We start from the raw sequence: 14097 nt of genomic DNA on the forward strand, positions 1-14097 counted from the left end.
GCAATAAGTTTGATGACTTATTTTTATCTCTACCTTTTAACATTGATTGAAGATGAAGTGATCATATCCAAGAAATATTAGCTGTTGATACGCCATCCAATTCAACCATAAAATGCCTCCTTTCTCTTAAGTATGAAAGATCCACAATTTTACTTACGGACACTGCACTCCGTCAGAGTACAGTCTCTCTGTTATACTTTTTGGTTTGTTGTTTTTATCCAAATTTCCAAGGCTCTTGCAAAACCAAATGAAATTCACAAGAACTAGCTCCTAAGTAGATTTATGCTGCATATGTGGAAGAATGTTGCACGCAAATTTTCTGTTCTGATTGGATGTCTGTCTGCGACAATTATTCAAGCAATGCTTAACTGGTTCAAAGAAATTTTGCTGCAGCCGGATTGAGTGGGCATGGCTGGGTTAGCGATAGATAAAATTAGGGGTCCCCACCGGTCTGAGGTGATTCTAGCTCAAGGTTAGGGGGATCCGGACTGGACTGCAGGGTTTCATCGGTTTTGGTTTTGGGAAAACCTGGTTTTGGTTTGGAACTAATCATGTTCCGGTTCCGAACGTTTACGTTTAGTGAATTTGTACGTGCATAACATTTGGGCCCAACTGTGTTGAGTCAAGCGTGATCTGCTTAGTGAAACTGTAAAAGCCAAAATACAAGGCATGTGTTGCCATATTTAAACTTCCACAATTCCATGTCTAACAGTTGACTTGATTGACCTAAAATTTTCCAATTTTCCATCCTTTTGATCGGGAATCACAGAAATAGGGCGGATTATTCCATGGCTGATGCAGTATGGGATTTTCAGATCAGACCGAAACCGAGGAAAGAAAGAAACAACAGGCTGATGATAGGCATGCCCCAGTTTCTTGCTAATGCGCACCCAAAAACCAAGACATTTTATCAGCGCTCATTTCTTGCCCACAGAATGTCCTATTAATCAGGTAGATAGTCCCCCAATCATTAACTGCTACCATTTATTGATAATTTGAAGAGAATTGACTACAATTGAAAATAACCATCAACTTTGTCATTGATGAAGTGTGGCCCATCTTCAAGCTGCATAAATGTTGGCATTGATGATAAGTGGGCGAGAGAATAACTTGTTACTCTTTTTCTTGGCTCATACATGAGAAAAGCGTACTTCCTGTAAAGAAATTATCCAATCTGCAACATTTTTATCTGCACAAATTGTCGGCAAGTGAGGAAGCTATACATCATTTTTCTGGGTGGTTACCAGACAGAACAGAAGAAGCTAATAGATAGAAAGAATAAATAAATTATGTAAAAGGCGAAGGGCAACTATGGCTGGAGCAATAGGAAGGAAGAGTGAGGTGGCAGAAGAGAAGAAGCCCACAAATGTAACAGTTGGTTGCTACCCAAATATTGACAAGGACAGGTGTTGCTGTGATAGTTGAAGGCAAAAGTCCTATTTGTCATAACATGAGTAGGTAACACTAACAGCACCTACATTTGGTATATTTGCCTAAACATAAAAACCATTTCTTTTTGGAACCTAAACCTAAAAGTGAGAAACCACTGCTCACAGGGTTATGGGGGACAGTAATTATCACCCTAACCCCATATTTATTCTAATTATATGTAAGTGGTAACTCATTGGAGGGTTGGTTGGTCTTGGTCCCCACTACCATGGGATTCATGATATGCTGCTACCAACATAGAAAAAATGAAAATTAAACTATATACAAGCATACGTGAAAATTGAAAATAAAATTTTTTTTAACAGTAATATAAATTTACGATTAGATTAATATTTTTTTTTTAAGATTAATTTAAAGGTTAGAATAAATAATTTTAACTAATAAAAAATTTGAGATGAAAACATATAAATAAATGTCAAAGTAGGCATGTGAAGGGCGTTAATTTAAGTGTGTTGAAAAGTTGGGTTTTATCATCACTAGAAAGACAAAGAAAAGAAGCATTATCCAAATAGAATATTCATCAAACCTGAAGACACGAGCAATGAGTTCACTCATTGCATTGAGTTTTATTTATCTCATCACCATATGTGAGAATAAAAATAATTTTTCTCGCATTCTCAGGCTAAGGAGTGGAAGCAAAAGCCAATAATTTATAAACTTTGGTAGAAAAGGATTAAACAAGTAGGAACTACTGCTTTCAAAAGTGCCAAATGCATATGCTGAAACATTAGTTGGTCGGAGTTGGTATCTTCAGTACTGTTTGGATGCAAATTTCACACCTGCATGCGCTTTCTTTCGCCTTTCTTAATTTCTTCTAATTAAGCTTTGGACATCAATTAGCATATGTTTAAGGATGTCTTGTGCAATGTATACGTATCAGGTTGTCTGTACAACTATTCCCCGATGAGTCCTTTTGAATCACGGCCGATTCCAGTTCATAATCACGGCCGATTCCAGTTCATAATCAAGAGAGGTTTTCAATCAGATTCAGATCAAAAGAGGCAAGTTCGCATGGTTCTTAATTATTGCGATTTCAGATCGATTGGAATTGAACAATGAATCATAGGTACAATATTATAATGAGATAATTTTACAATGAATATTAATAAGTTGTTTATATAATGAGACTAAAAAGGAAAAGGCTAAACGCATGCAAATTGGTTAATCTAATTAACAGTTAATTGGGTGTTGCTAAAAGTTAAAAATGAGCAGTTAACAAAAAGAAAGGGAATTGTCCCACACAAAGGCATCCAATAAGGCAATAATTAAGGTGGAGAAGTGCCTAATTGAAGTTAAGAATGAGGTGCTGCTGTGGGGAAAAGGAGACATAGCCATGACTATCCATCATTGTGCTTTTTGCAAAACTCATATAATTGAAGTGATTAGACCAATGAAAAGAAAAATTAGACTTTGGAGGCAAAACCTTTTTCAAAAAAGAATATAAATTTATATATTTTTTTATTATTAGTCTCCACAAATCCATTATTTGCTTATAATCTTTTTCTTAAAAGGCAAAAAAAAAAAAAAAAACTTAGACCATTTATTGGTATCATATGTACCAACATAATGCTCTCACCAAAGCAACCTATATCCTATGTGTAAAGAACAAAAGTTAGTGATTAGCAAGAAAATACAAATGTGTTTGTGATCTTGATATAATAATAAAATAAACTAAGTAGAAAAGCCAATCACATGATTCGAACTTAATTAAAGGCTTAAAAAGGTATTAAGAAGTTGAAAAAAGAATGGTGCATCCACCAATATAATTTGATGTGTCACAGACTCACGGGCATGAACATGCTTATACCACAAAGAAAGAACATGGAGGTCAAGACAGAGAAAAGGGTTAGAAGAAAATATTCCTTGTTTTTCCAGTTTTGGTGAGTCGAGTCAATTGGAAACCCCAAAATATATCCATGAAAACGATGACCGTACTCTGCACAGCTAGCTTAACCCTATAAAAATCAAAGGATTCGATGCCTATGGGAGTTGTGGAAGAGCCAACTTGGAAAGTGGCTACCATGAGCAACCAAAGCTCAATTTGTTCATCTTTTAACATGTCAAAACGTGAACTGCTTGCAGCTTAAAAGGTTCACGCTAATATAGAGTTTATTAATTTCTTCTGGGTTCATTTTAATTTAATTTTTCGAAAAGTATGCAACAATATCATGGTGGACCAGACCAGCAGAGAGAGAGAGAGTCCTTCCACCATTTGCTCTTAAATTATTATTTTTTTAGGGGTAATTAACAACTCCATTTTTAAGCTAAGTATAAACTGCATGCTGATGTTGCCAAGTGAAACACATCAATAATGCAAATTAAAGGTAATTTTTTTTAATTAAAAAAAGTTGTGTAAAATTATGCACGTTATTGTAGAATAAGAATTTCTTAAAAACTTTTATAATCTCCACTAATGTCTTATCATGTCTTAATTATCAAAAATAAAATAATGATTAGCCTTCGGAAAAATTTTGTCTAATTTTGATTATAAGCATAATAAATTTAGGGCAACGATCTCTTGGACAACAGTTTTTTTAACAGTATTAGTTGATCACACAGTCAAACAGTGATAAAAAAAAATTACTATAAAATGAAATGTGCTTTCCACTATGTATTTAATTTATATGCTTCATTAATTTAATTTATGTTATTAAATCAAGATAATTATTTATGTATTTAATGGTTAGGATTTATATAATATTTATCTAGCAAAAATTTCAATATTGTAAGAATGACTTATATCTTTATCTTTAATTTGCACTTTTTTTTTTAATAAAAAAACTTTATTATAGAAAAAATTAATAGTACGCTATATAGTTTGAAGAAAATGAAAAAAAAAAAAAAATTTTATTCCCAATAGGATCGCATTCCATTAGTTTGAAGGGAAAAAAAAAGGATTATTGTATGTGTTATTCTTAGAATCGAGCAAAGTGTTGAGTTGAATATCAATAGAACACTATAGTATCCATTTGGGGCTCCCAATTAAACCCAAAATGGTTCGCATTCTCTATGCCAAAATCGGTCGATTCTAATGCGATTTGATATGGTAGAGATTCGCATTAAAAGGAAAAAAATTATGAAGGCATTAAGTGTTTATTTTACAGTATAAAAAAATTTTTTTATGTAAAAAAAAAAAAAAATATGAGATGGTAATGTATAAATTTGTGTGCTAATATATAGAGAGAATTTTTAGGGTGTAGAATTATTTAATAAATGAAAAATATACTAACCATTTTTTTATTTGGAAACTATATAATAAGTGAATAACATTAATTTACATGGAATTGTTGCAATCAATTATTGCTTTAAATTATAGTGGAGTAAGTTGCCAAAAACATAAATTAAGAGAAAGTAATGGATTAATGGATGGATAGTTTTAATTAGGAGGCATAATAAAGGTTTCTGCTTTATTATTATTTGTTTATTATGCTAAGGAAAAAATTAAAAAAAAAATTGGATTTTTCCAATTTAAATTACCTCTTTTCTATCAAATGGTAGCACTTTCTTAGATAAGCTATAATGCAAAATACTAAAATATTATATATATATATATATATATATATATATATATATATATATATATATATATATTTTCAATCAACTTGTTTGATGTCCATAGCTAAAAAAATGTTTTCTTTTCATCTACTTCCATTCACTTTTCTATCTCCCACCAAACATAAAGTGGCACAGTAATTTTTCCTAATTTTTAATTCTTTTTCTAATATTCCTCCTCTCTCCAACAAAGTAAAAGTACTATGGTCAATTTGTTTTATTATAATTATTAAGGGAATTCTCCTTAATATGAATAATAATATTCAATTTTTCTTTTGTTTCATCAAATAATATGATAATATAAAGAATAAATTTTCCATTCTCATCATATTTCAAATTGCATATGTGAAATTTCTTGCATTAAGTTAGACAAAACAATCTCTACTACGTTTACATACGAATCCCAAAATTTCTCTAAAATTTGTTGCTAATATACATTTTCAAGCTTTCTTGTTTCAACCTTTCATGCTTTCTTAAGAATTATATATTGTACGAGTAATAAATTGATGTATAAGTAGTGAGAAGTAAGAGAGTATATGCTTTCTTTTTTATTTTTTTAACTTAGTATATGCTATAGCTAGCTAAAAGGTGGTGGTGAATAAGTAAGAGCAGAGGGACAAAAAGCATAGAAGGCAGTCCTAGGATGTGATTTCTTCTCATGTTGGATCTTTCTTATATCCTTCTTCTTCTCTACAATTTATACCATTAATTGTGCCTTAAAGACCCTAACATAACTTTTTTTTTTTATCAACCCTATAACCCACAAACAAAAAGAGATTAAAATCCTAAAGCTATTTCTTCTCTTTGTTCTTTCTAAAGTTTTAACCTTGGATTGATTAATTAATACACAAAGCTTTGTAATTAAGGCTTGTTAATTAAGATGTTGAGCTACTCATTGTTTATCTATTTAGGGAATTAAAAAATTGTGGTGAAGCAATAAGAGGGCGCTCGTGCATTTGATTACTTGTTATGGAACTCTTTAAGAATTAAAATGTAAAGACCTAAAATAAACAGGATGAGTGGTCCGGGATGGCTGGCTGTGTATTGCATCCACTGTAACAGCTGAGCCTAGTCTCTGCTTCAGACCTGTAAAGCTAAACTTGAACCTTAAAAAAAAATGGAGTACAATCCTTTCCACCAAAAGGGTCTAGGAGTTCTAACCTGCCCATGGCAGGCCCACCGCTTTGTTAAAACCTAACTCAAAAAGCTGGGATTTTGGGCAAGAAGAATAATCTGAGATTTAGCAGTAAGTAAAATCATAAAGCACTAACTAGCATTCTCTATTCTTTGGCACCTATAATGCATGGCACCTTAGTGGACCAAATAGTAGTATTTATTCTTTAATTTTCTTCTTGAGGGTCAGGAGTACTAATTATTCTTGTGGGAATACGACATTGTCCTAATTTAAGGAACAAATCAATACGTTAATTATATATCCCTGTGATAATGATTTCTTTCTAAGCAACTAATCACTTTACACGAAACATGAGACACAGTAGTAGTGCAGTCATCTGTGATCAGAATTCCTGGATAAAGCAAAAAATTACGTGGACATAGCATTTCAATTATATACTCCATAAACTAGAGTGAGCAGAGAGAGAGAGAGTGTGTGTATAAATATGATTATAAGGCACAGAGATGTGTAGGTCCATGCCTTTTAGTTCCAATGCACCATTTTTGTTTCAGCTCTTTCCATCTTTCCTGCAAGCAAATACTTTGCAATAACGTAGCCGAGGAGCAGTGTGCAGCAGTCGTAGCCGTCTCTCTCTCTCTCTATGCCTACAGCTTTGTAAATATTAAGGTTTTGGTCTGAACTCTGATATTTTATTTGCAATGAGAGATAGTTATGGTTAGATTTTATGAGTAATATGTTCTCATATGTGTTTCTTGGCATTGCAGAAGTTGTTTAATCATTCTAATTAAACACAGCATTCGACGAAAGAACAACCAACCCATCTCTGGAACTGGTCCGGTTTTGTTGTTATTAGGTTTGTTTCTTTGTCTCTATTGCAAAACTGGGATAAAAAAAAACATGTGCCCTGGTACTACTGATACTGAATCTCGAGGAATTATAAATGGTGAAAATTTGGTTTCAAAGGATGGAGCCTGCGATGAAGACACAATTATGAGAACTGGAGGTGAAGCACAAGCCTTACAAGGACTTCTTCGCCGCTTACCACTCTCTGGCAATCTCGGACGGCCGCCACTAAACGATGTTAGTAACTTTCCCACTCCCTTCTTTAACAGAGTCTCCATTGGAAAGTGATACATAGTTTAAATGCTTTGGATAGCTAGTCAAAAGGCAGCTTTGGTTTTGTTCTATAAGGTCAAAAGGTGATAGTTTCTTGATTGTTTCAACTTCATTAAACTCTTTGTTTGCTTTGGGATACTCTACTCTCATCTCATCTCCCCTTCTTTGCAACTTATGGTATTGTCTTCTTTCCTTGACAAAGCAAATTTGAAGTGATAGGCAGAGTTGAGGCTTAGAGAGTTGCTTTGATATTCATTTATGGGTAAGAAAATTAAAAACCAAAAAATGGGCAATGGACCCTTTTGTTTTTGCAATCCCTCGAAGCACACTTGTAGCAGAGGACTAGAGATGCCCTGGTTTTTTTTTTTTTTTCTTTTATTATTATTTGAAGAAATGCTTTGTTTCTTTTAGAGATGCCACTACAGATGCAAAACCGCATATTCTGGTGGGTGGTGGGGTCTAAAGATATTAATAATCAGTGTTATTAGTTGAGATTTTTTTTTTTGTCAATTTTTATTTAACTCAATTAAATATTTAAATTTAAAATTCCGCAATTTTAAAAGCCTACTTTAAATTCTCATTTGATAATGTAATTCAGAAATCATATTCTTTTGACTTTTGACTATCTAATAGATTTCACTTAATCTCAATGAAAATGACACACTTTGATATTATTTTTACTAAATCCAGTAGTCTTTCTTTCATTACCCTAATTCAAAATTTCATTTATTTAATTTTTTTTTTATTTTCTAACTAAAACAACTTTATTTCTTCTTATAACACCACCCTCTATCCTATCAAATTAATAAATGAAATGAAAGTTCCAAGTATTTTGCCGTGATATTGACTCTTTCATATTATTTAAAATTTTTCCTACATAGAAACTATTATATAGGATCTGATTTTTCTATAATTCCCCTCCAAGACTCAAGAATTTATAAGGGAAATCCAAGCAAACCCCCAAAGACTAGACAAGACACAACCACCTATTCGAGTCTGCAGACCACGTTTGCCAAAGCTTCTTGCATCTGTTCAGCAGCGAAGACTATTTGCTTAACTTCTCGACGATCTATCTAATGATTGCTGAAAAGTCCATAGTTTGTTCCATTGCTCTCATTACTTAGTGCACCCAGTTCACATCCATGCAGGATTCACCCTTCATATTTTCAGAGAAATCCTACCTATTAGTGAGTTGTTCAATATATTATTATTATTTTCCGTTATGCACATGAAGTGACACTTTGTTATTATTTTTTAGACCCCTTTTGCTATTTTTTTTTTTTTTTAAGTTAAAGTTTTTCTGAAACGTTTTGCTTCAAAACATCTCTATTGTTCAATCAGTTATCACTTTTCATTTTCTTTTGTAGGCGAGAGTAATGTAAAGGCCTGGACAATATCTATACCTTTTTCTAGATGTCTTATATTAAAGTCATAAGTGATAACCCTTTTCTAGTATAAATATAACGTTAATAAAAAATAAAAATTTTTAGTTGTCTCATGTCAAAGTCATAAGTGATGAAACATAACATGAAATATCTGTACATCTACATTACAAAAAAAAAAAAAAAGTTTATATTCAAGTTATTCAACTTACACTTTCCAAGTTTAAAATGTTGCCTATTTTTGTATATTTGCTTTCTTTTCAATTTTGGTTGAATTTCTTCAGTATTGGTAGGTCGAGTATCAATTTTTCACCAGTCAATTGATTGATGAAATATTTTGTTTTGAGTTTTATTATATTGATAAAGCTGACTGTTTAAATTGGTAATATATTCCATGCAGGTGGGAGAAGAGGTGCTTGCTCTAGGTAAGATTGCATGTCCAATAATTTTGACCACCATACTCATATACTCAAGGTCTGTAATATCAATGCTCTTCTTGAGTCGTATGGGGAAAATAGAGCTTGCAGGAGGCTCATTGGCACTTGGGTTTGCAAATATCACAGGCCTATCGGTAATGAAAGGCCTGGCCATGGGAATGGATCCAATCTGTGGGCAAGCCTATGGGGCAAAGAGATGGTCAGTCATCAGCCAAACATATCTTAGAACTCTCTGTCTCCTTTTACTTGTCGCCATACCCATTAGCTTGTTATGGCTGAACGTAGAACCAATCTTTCTACGCTTAGGTCAGGATCCAGATATCACAAATGTAGCCAAAGTTTACATGGTATTCTGCATTCCTGAATTAATAGCTCAAGCTGTGCTTCATCCAATGAGATCCTTTCTCAGAACTCAAGGCTTAACTACTCCTCTTACCATATCTGCTGTGGGTGCAGTTATCCTCCACACCCCAATCAACTACTTTTTTGCAATATATTTGAATCTAGGGGTGAAAGGAGTTGCATTGGCCATTGCTTGTAATACCATAAACATGAACATAGGCTTGCTAATTTATGTAGCTGTATCCAAAAAGCCGCTGAAACCTTGGCATGGAATTACAGCAGCCTCCATGTTGCAAGGCTGGAAGCCATTGTTATCTCTATCTTTGCCTAGCGTCATCTCTGTATGCTTGGAGTGGTGGTGGTACGAGATAATGCTGTTTCTTTGTGGTTTGCTCAGCAATCCAAAGGCTAGTGTTGCAGCTACAGGCATCCTTATACAGACAGCTGGTCTAATCTACTCATTTCCATTTTCCCTAAGTTGCAGCTTAAGCACACGAGTAGGTCACGCACTGGGCGCTGGACAACCAGCTCGTGCCCAATGGACAGCCATAATTGGGATCATCCTGGGATTTGCATGCGGACTCACGGCCGCTGTTTTCACTGCAGTCTTTAGCTCAGCATGGGGAAAAATGTACACAGATGAGCCACAGATTCTTGACTTGATATCAACTGGACTACCACTACTGGGGTTATGTGAAATTGGCAACTCTCCCCAAACAGCTGCTTGCGGAGTCTTAACAGGCACCGCACGTCCTAAAGATGGTGCTCGCATAAATTTGTATGCCTTTTACCTTGTTGGATTACCAGTTGCAATTCTCCTAACTTTCAAACTCAAAATGGGATTTCGGGGATTATGGTTTGGGCTACTTGCTGCACAGATTAGTTGCGTTTCTATGATGTTGTACACCGTGTTTAGAACTGATTGGAAGCACCAGGCCAAAAGAGCTGATGAGTTGACTTCAGCTGCAGGTGAGAGGGATGATTTGGAAAATGGCGTACTTATGACCAATCAATGACACTCCAAAATCAAGTCTTGTCCACAGGCAACTTCTAACAGATTTCAGAGCTAGACTAAAACATATAAATGAACTAAAAATATCATTTTGGTTCACAAATTACAGGATCACTGTGTCCGATAGTGGAGAAATTTAAAAGAAAAAAATTGCAAAACGACTCCATTACACAGTAAATGATTTATTGATTTACATATCTCTTGGAAGCATAAACATTTTTTCTTACACAGCCCAAGTGTGTGTGATGCTACAACCTTTTATTACTAAGATTTTATCCCTGTTCTAGCACATTACTCACTAATTCTGAAAGAAAATGACATGGGTAAAAAAGAGAAGAAGATGCTGCGCGCCCCCAGTGCCCTCCCCCCCAACCCCCCCACAATTATCCAAGCTAAGTTTACAGCATAAGGTACATCATTATAAAAGCCTGAATCATCTGTATTACCTAGCCAGTGAAATGATCACTAAAATAAGCAAACAATTAAGAGAAGGTTCATGCATGCATATCAGGTTGAACTTCCATGTGACATGGAGCTGCTCATATTGCAATTCCATAAGAGAAGGTGAGACTCACCATCAACTGAAATCAAAGTTTTCAGAAAGCAAACATCACAAATAAACCTATAACTAAAGCAAAAGGATTAAAGGTATCAGCAACCATTAATGACACAACACAAATGTAAGAGACCATAATAAAAACAAAATTTGAGTAAAGCTAGTCAAGAACTTGAAATTGGTGCTCAAGTATCTGGGAAGCAAATCTAACGTGCATGATGTTGACAAAGAGTAAAATGCTGTACCCTTCTCTCCCAGTTCTAAAATGACCTGAAAGACAGTGACAATCACTACTAGTGAATTAAACTATATAAATACTCAATATAGAACACAAAATAGCATAAAAAAGGAAAGGTAAATAATCAATGCACAGAAAAGAACAAAATCAAGAAATTTGTGTAAAAACAAAGGCAAATGACCAAGGTATAGAAACGGAAGGCAAACAGAAACATGAATATAAGAGTAACTATCAAATTATGTCCCAATTATACCCATCAAGTTGCATTACATCCCAATTATATCTGATTCTGTTGTTGCTGTTGTTTGAAAAGTAAAACATTTGGAAGATTTCTATGACAGCATCTTATGCTTTTACAGTATTAGATCTCATTGTAGCCCTTGCCAGAATCAGATAGATGCAAGTGCTTGTTTAATATGACAATCAGGTCGCATTTATAATAATGAAATGTGAACCCATAAAATAAAAAGGCACAAACTGCCTTCTACTCATTCAACATACAAAATGGTATCTCACTAAAGTTTCCTAAACTCAAAGCACGTCAAAACCAAGATGATGGAGACACTGAATGAACTATTTGTCCAAATGGTTGTGATAAGTGATAGCAAATGCCTTACAATGAAAAGGATCAGGCTAATGTAACAAGGTTATATCTTTCCATGGAACATAGAGTGAAAGAATTAGTAAATAGTTCTGACAATAGCCAAGCACAAGGTATCCAAAACAAGAGTAAAAAAAAAAAAAAAAATTAAAGGAAGACTAAACTATAAACTAGCTCACAAAGTAGCATTAGAAATAGAATTATCCATGAAAAAAGAATTGCAAATGCTCAGATTCTGGACAAGGAGCCACTTAAATTCCAATATGTATAATCAAAAAGGTCAGGTTATTTAAGCCAACAAAGGCCTGCAATCAAGATATGTCTCAAATGATGAGCGCAAAAATGCAGCGGACTTTGTTAACATCAGTGATTGATTTACATAAGGACCAGACATTTCAAGTTTTCCATCCAAGCATAACATCTTATTAAGTTTATGGCAGAGCCTATTTGATAATAAAAAAAATATATATATATAACAAGCTGTCTGATAACACGCAGAAGCTTGTAAGCCTTTTGATTTGACTGGAGAAGGTGAAAACAAAAGCAACCACAAGAAATTCTGCAAAGCAATGAGCTTTTCTCTTATGAGAATAAAATGAATTGCAAGAAACCTACTAAAAATTCAAATATTCTAAACATCAATCCAAAACTCGACAATGTCAGAAATTTACATTCAGTTTTCACGTCAGGAGCATATGGTAGCTCATCACTTACCAGTGGATTAGCCAATCGATACAATGTTAGATACACACACAAATAGAATCCTACATAATCAGAAACAGCACAGAATTCCATCACTCCACGCCAAAAAGTAATATCATTTTTCAGTTATTTAGATGGGAATGAAATAGGGTTATTTTAGATCCAAAATAGCAGATATTAAAGAACCCAGAAAACGAAAAATATTAAGAAAACAACAGAAGAAGAAAGAAATCGTTATTTTGCTTTCTCCGATATGCGTTTATGAAGAAATTGAGAAGCCAATTTAAAAATTAGGCAATCAACCAAGCTGAGGAATTTGATCATTAACGTAAAAAGAGATTTCGATTACCTTATAAAAAGTTATGCGGTTGCACTATATACAGCTTCGATCAGTGGGATAGAATCTCAAACAACGGACTAGAAGTTGGAGCTCAGCCGGCCTTCTCCCGCTTGCCTTCTCGTTATTGTTATACTGACACAGCATTCAACATGCGGCTCCATATTACTGACAGTAAGCCGAGATCTCATCATACTGAGCAGAATTTCAGTATTAATGATATAAAGCGGATTAATTCTCAGCCTAATTTGTAGCAAAATAAGCGTACATTCGTTATTATTGTACTTTTTTGTTGTTTATTTTTTAAAAACTAAAACTGCTTATATTTTTTATTTTATGTTTTCTAAATGCTTTTTTTTTTCTTGTATGATAAAATAAATAAATAAAATATTCAGAATTTTAAATTTTAGATATAAGAGTAATATTAATTATAATAATATATTATTTCTTTATATATTTTTAAAAATATTTTTAAAAATATAATTATTAAGTAATATAAATAATTTAAATTATTTACAAAAAATTGTCTTATAGTAGTGGATTAATGGGCTCTTGGGATAAAAGAAACGAAATTTTGGTTGTCACGTTTAAAATAATAAAGAAGAAAAAAATATAAAACAAAAGGTAAAACTGAATATATTTTTAATTTTCTAAAAGGAAAAAAAATATATCTGAATGCATTTTAAGATTTATTTTATAACAAAAACTATCATAGAAATTCTCAAATTTTATTGCAATTTATATATTTTTTTTATTCTCAAAGTCCTGACAATTTTGAGGACAATTAAAGTTCATTAATTAAATTTCATTATTTAATTAAATATTAAAAATTTTATATAATTTCTAAAAATTTTATATAATTTCTCTTATTAAACTTTTTTTTTTGGATATTCATCTCTTATTATTATTTATTGAATATTAGTATGTAAGATTTTATTATTTTTTTTCACCACATTTACATGATATAAAGGATAAATTATTTTTAATAGTATATACTTTTTTAAATATAATAATAATGTAAAAATATTACATTGTTACATTCTTATGAAGAATATTTAGAACAAAATATTTAATCATCTTTTAAAAAATAAAAATAAAATTTGAATTTAATAGCACATAGTTTTAATAGAAATTTAAATTGTGTTTAATATAATTAATTAAAATTTTTATCATTAGCAAAATTTTATAGTATAATTTTGAAATATAAAATTTAAAAAAATAAATATTAATTTATATTA

General features: G+C 32.6%; 1 protein-coding gene and 1 long non-coding RNA gene across 3 annotated transcripts; one reads left to right on the forward strand and one right to left on the reverse strand.

Annotated features, from left to right (window-relative positions):
- Positions 1–9012: 9012 nt before the first annotated feature.
- Positions 9013–10442, forward strand: LOC110670148 (protein DETOXIFICATION 53-like). The gene has a single exon (XM_021832103.2). The coding sequence runs from the start codon at positions 9029–9031 to the stop codon at positions 10427–10429; it is 1401 nt and encodes a 466-aa protein (XP_021687795.2). The 5' UTR covers positions 9013–9028; the 3' UTR covers positions 10430–10442.
- A 38-nt stretch (positions 10443–10480) lies between these two features.
- On the reverse strand, positions 10481–13237 carry LOC110670149 (uncharacterized). Of its 2 annotated transcripts, none has more exons than XR_002497835.2 (2): positions 12872–13237; positions 10481–11251 (listed from the first exon to the last, which is right to left on the reverse strand). It is a non-coding gene; the product is annotated as an uncharacterized LOC110670149 (long non-coding RNA). The 2 variants fall into 2 exon arrangements; XR_009148718.1 differs by having other exon boundaries at positions 10481–12584.
- Between the last annotated feature and the right edge of the window lie 860 nt (positions 13238–14097).

The sequence above is a fragment of the Hevea brasiliensis genome, chromosome 5, assembly GCF_030052815.1.
Source record: "Hevea brasiliensis isolate MT/VB/25A 57/8 chromosome 5, ASM3005281v1, whole genome shotgun sequence".
Lineage (NCBI taxonomy): Eukaryota > Viridiplantae > Streptophyta > Magnoliopsida > Malpighiales > Euphorbiaceae > Hevea > Hevea brasiliensis.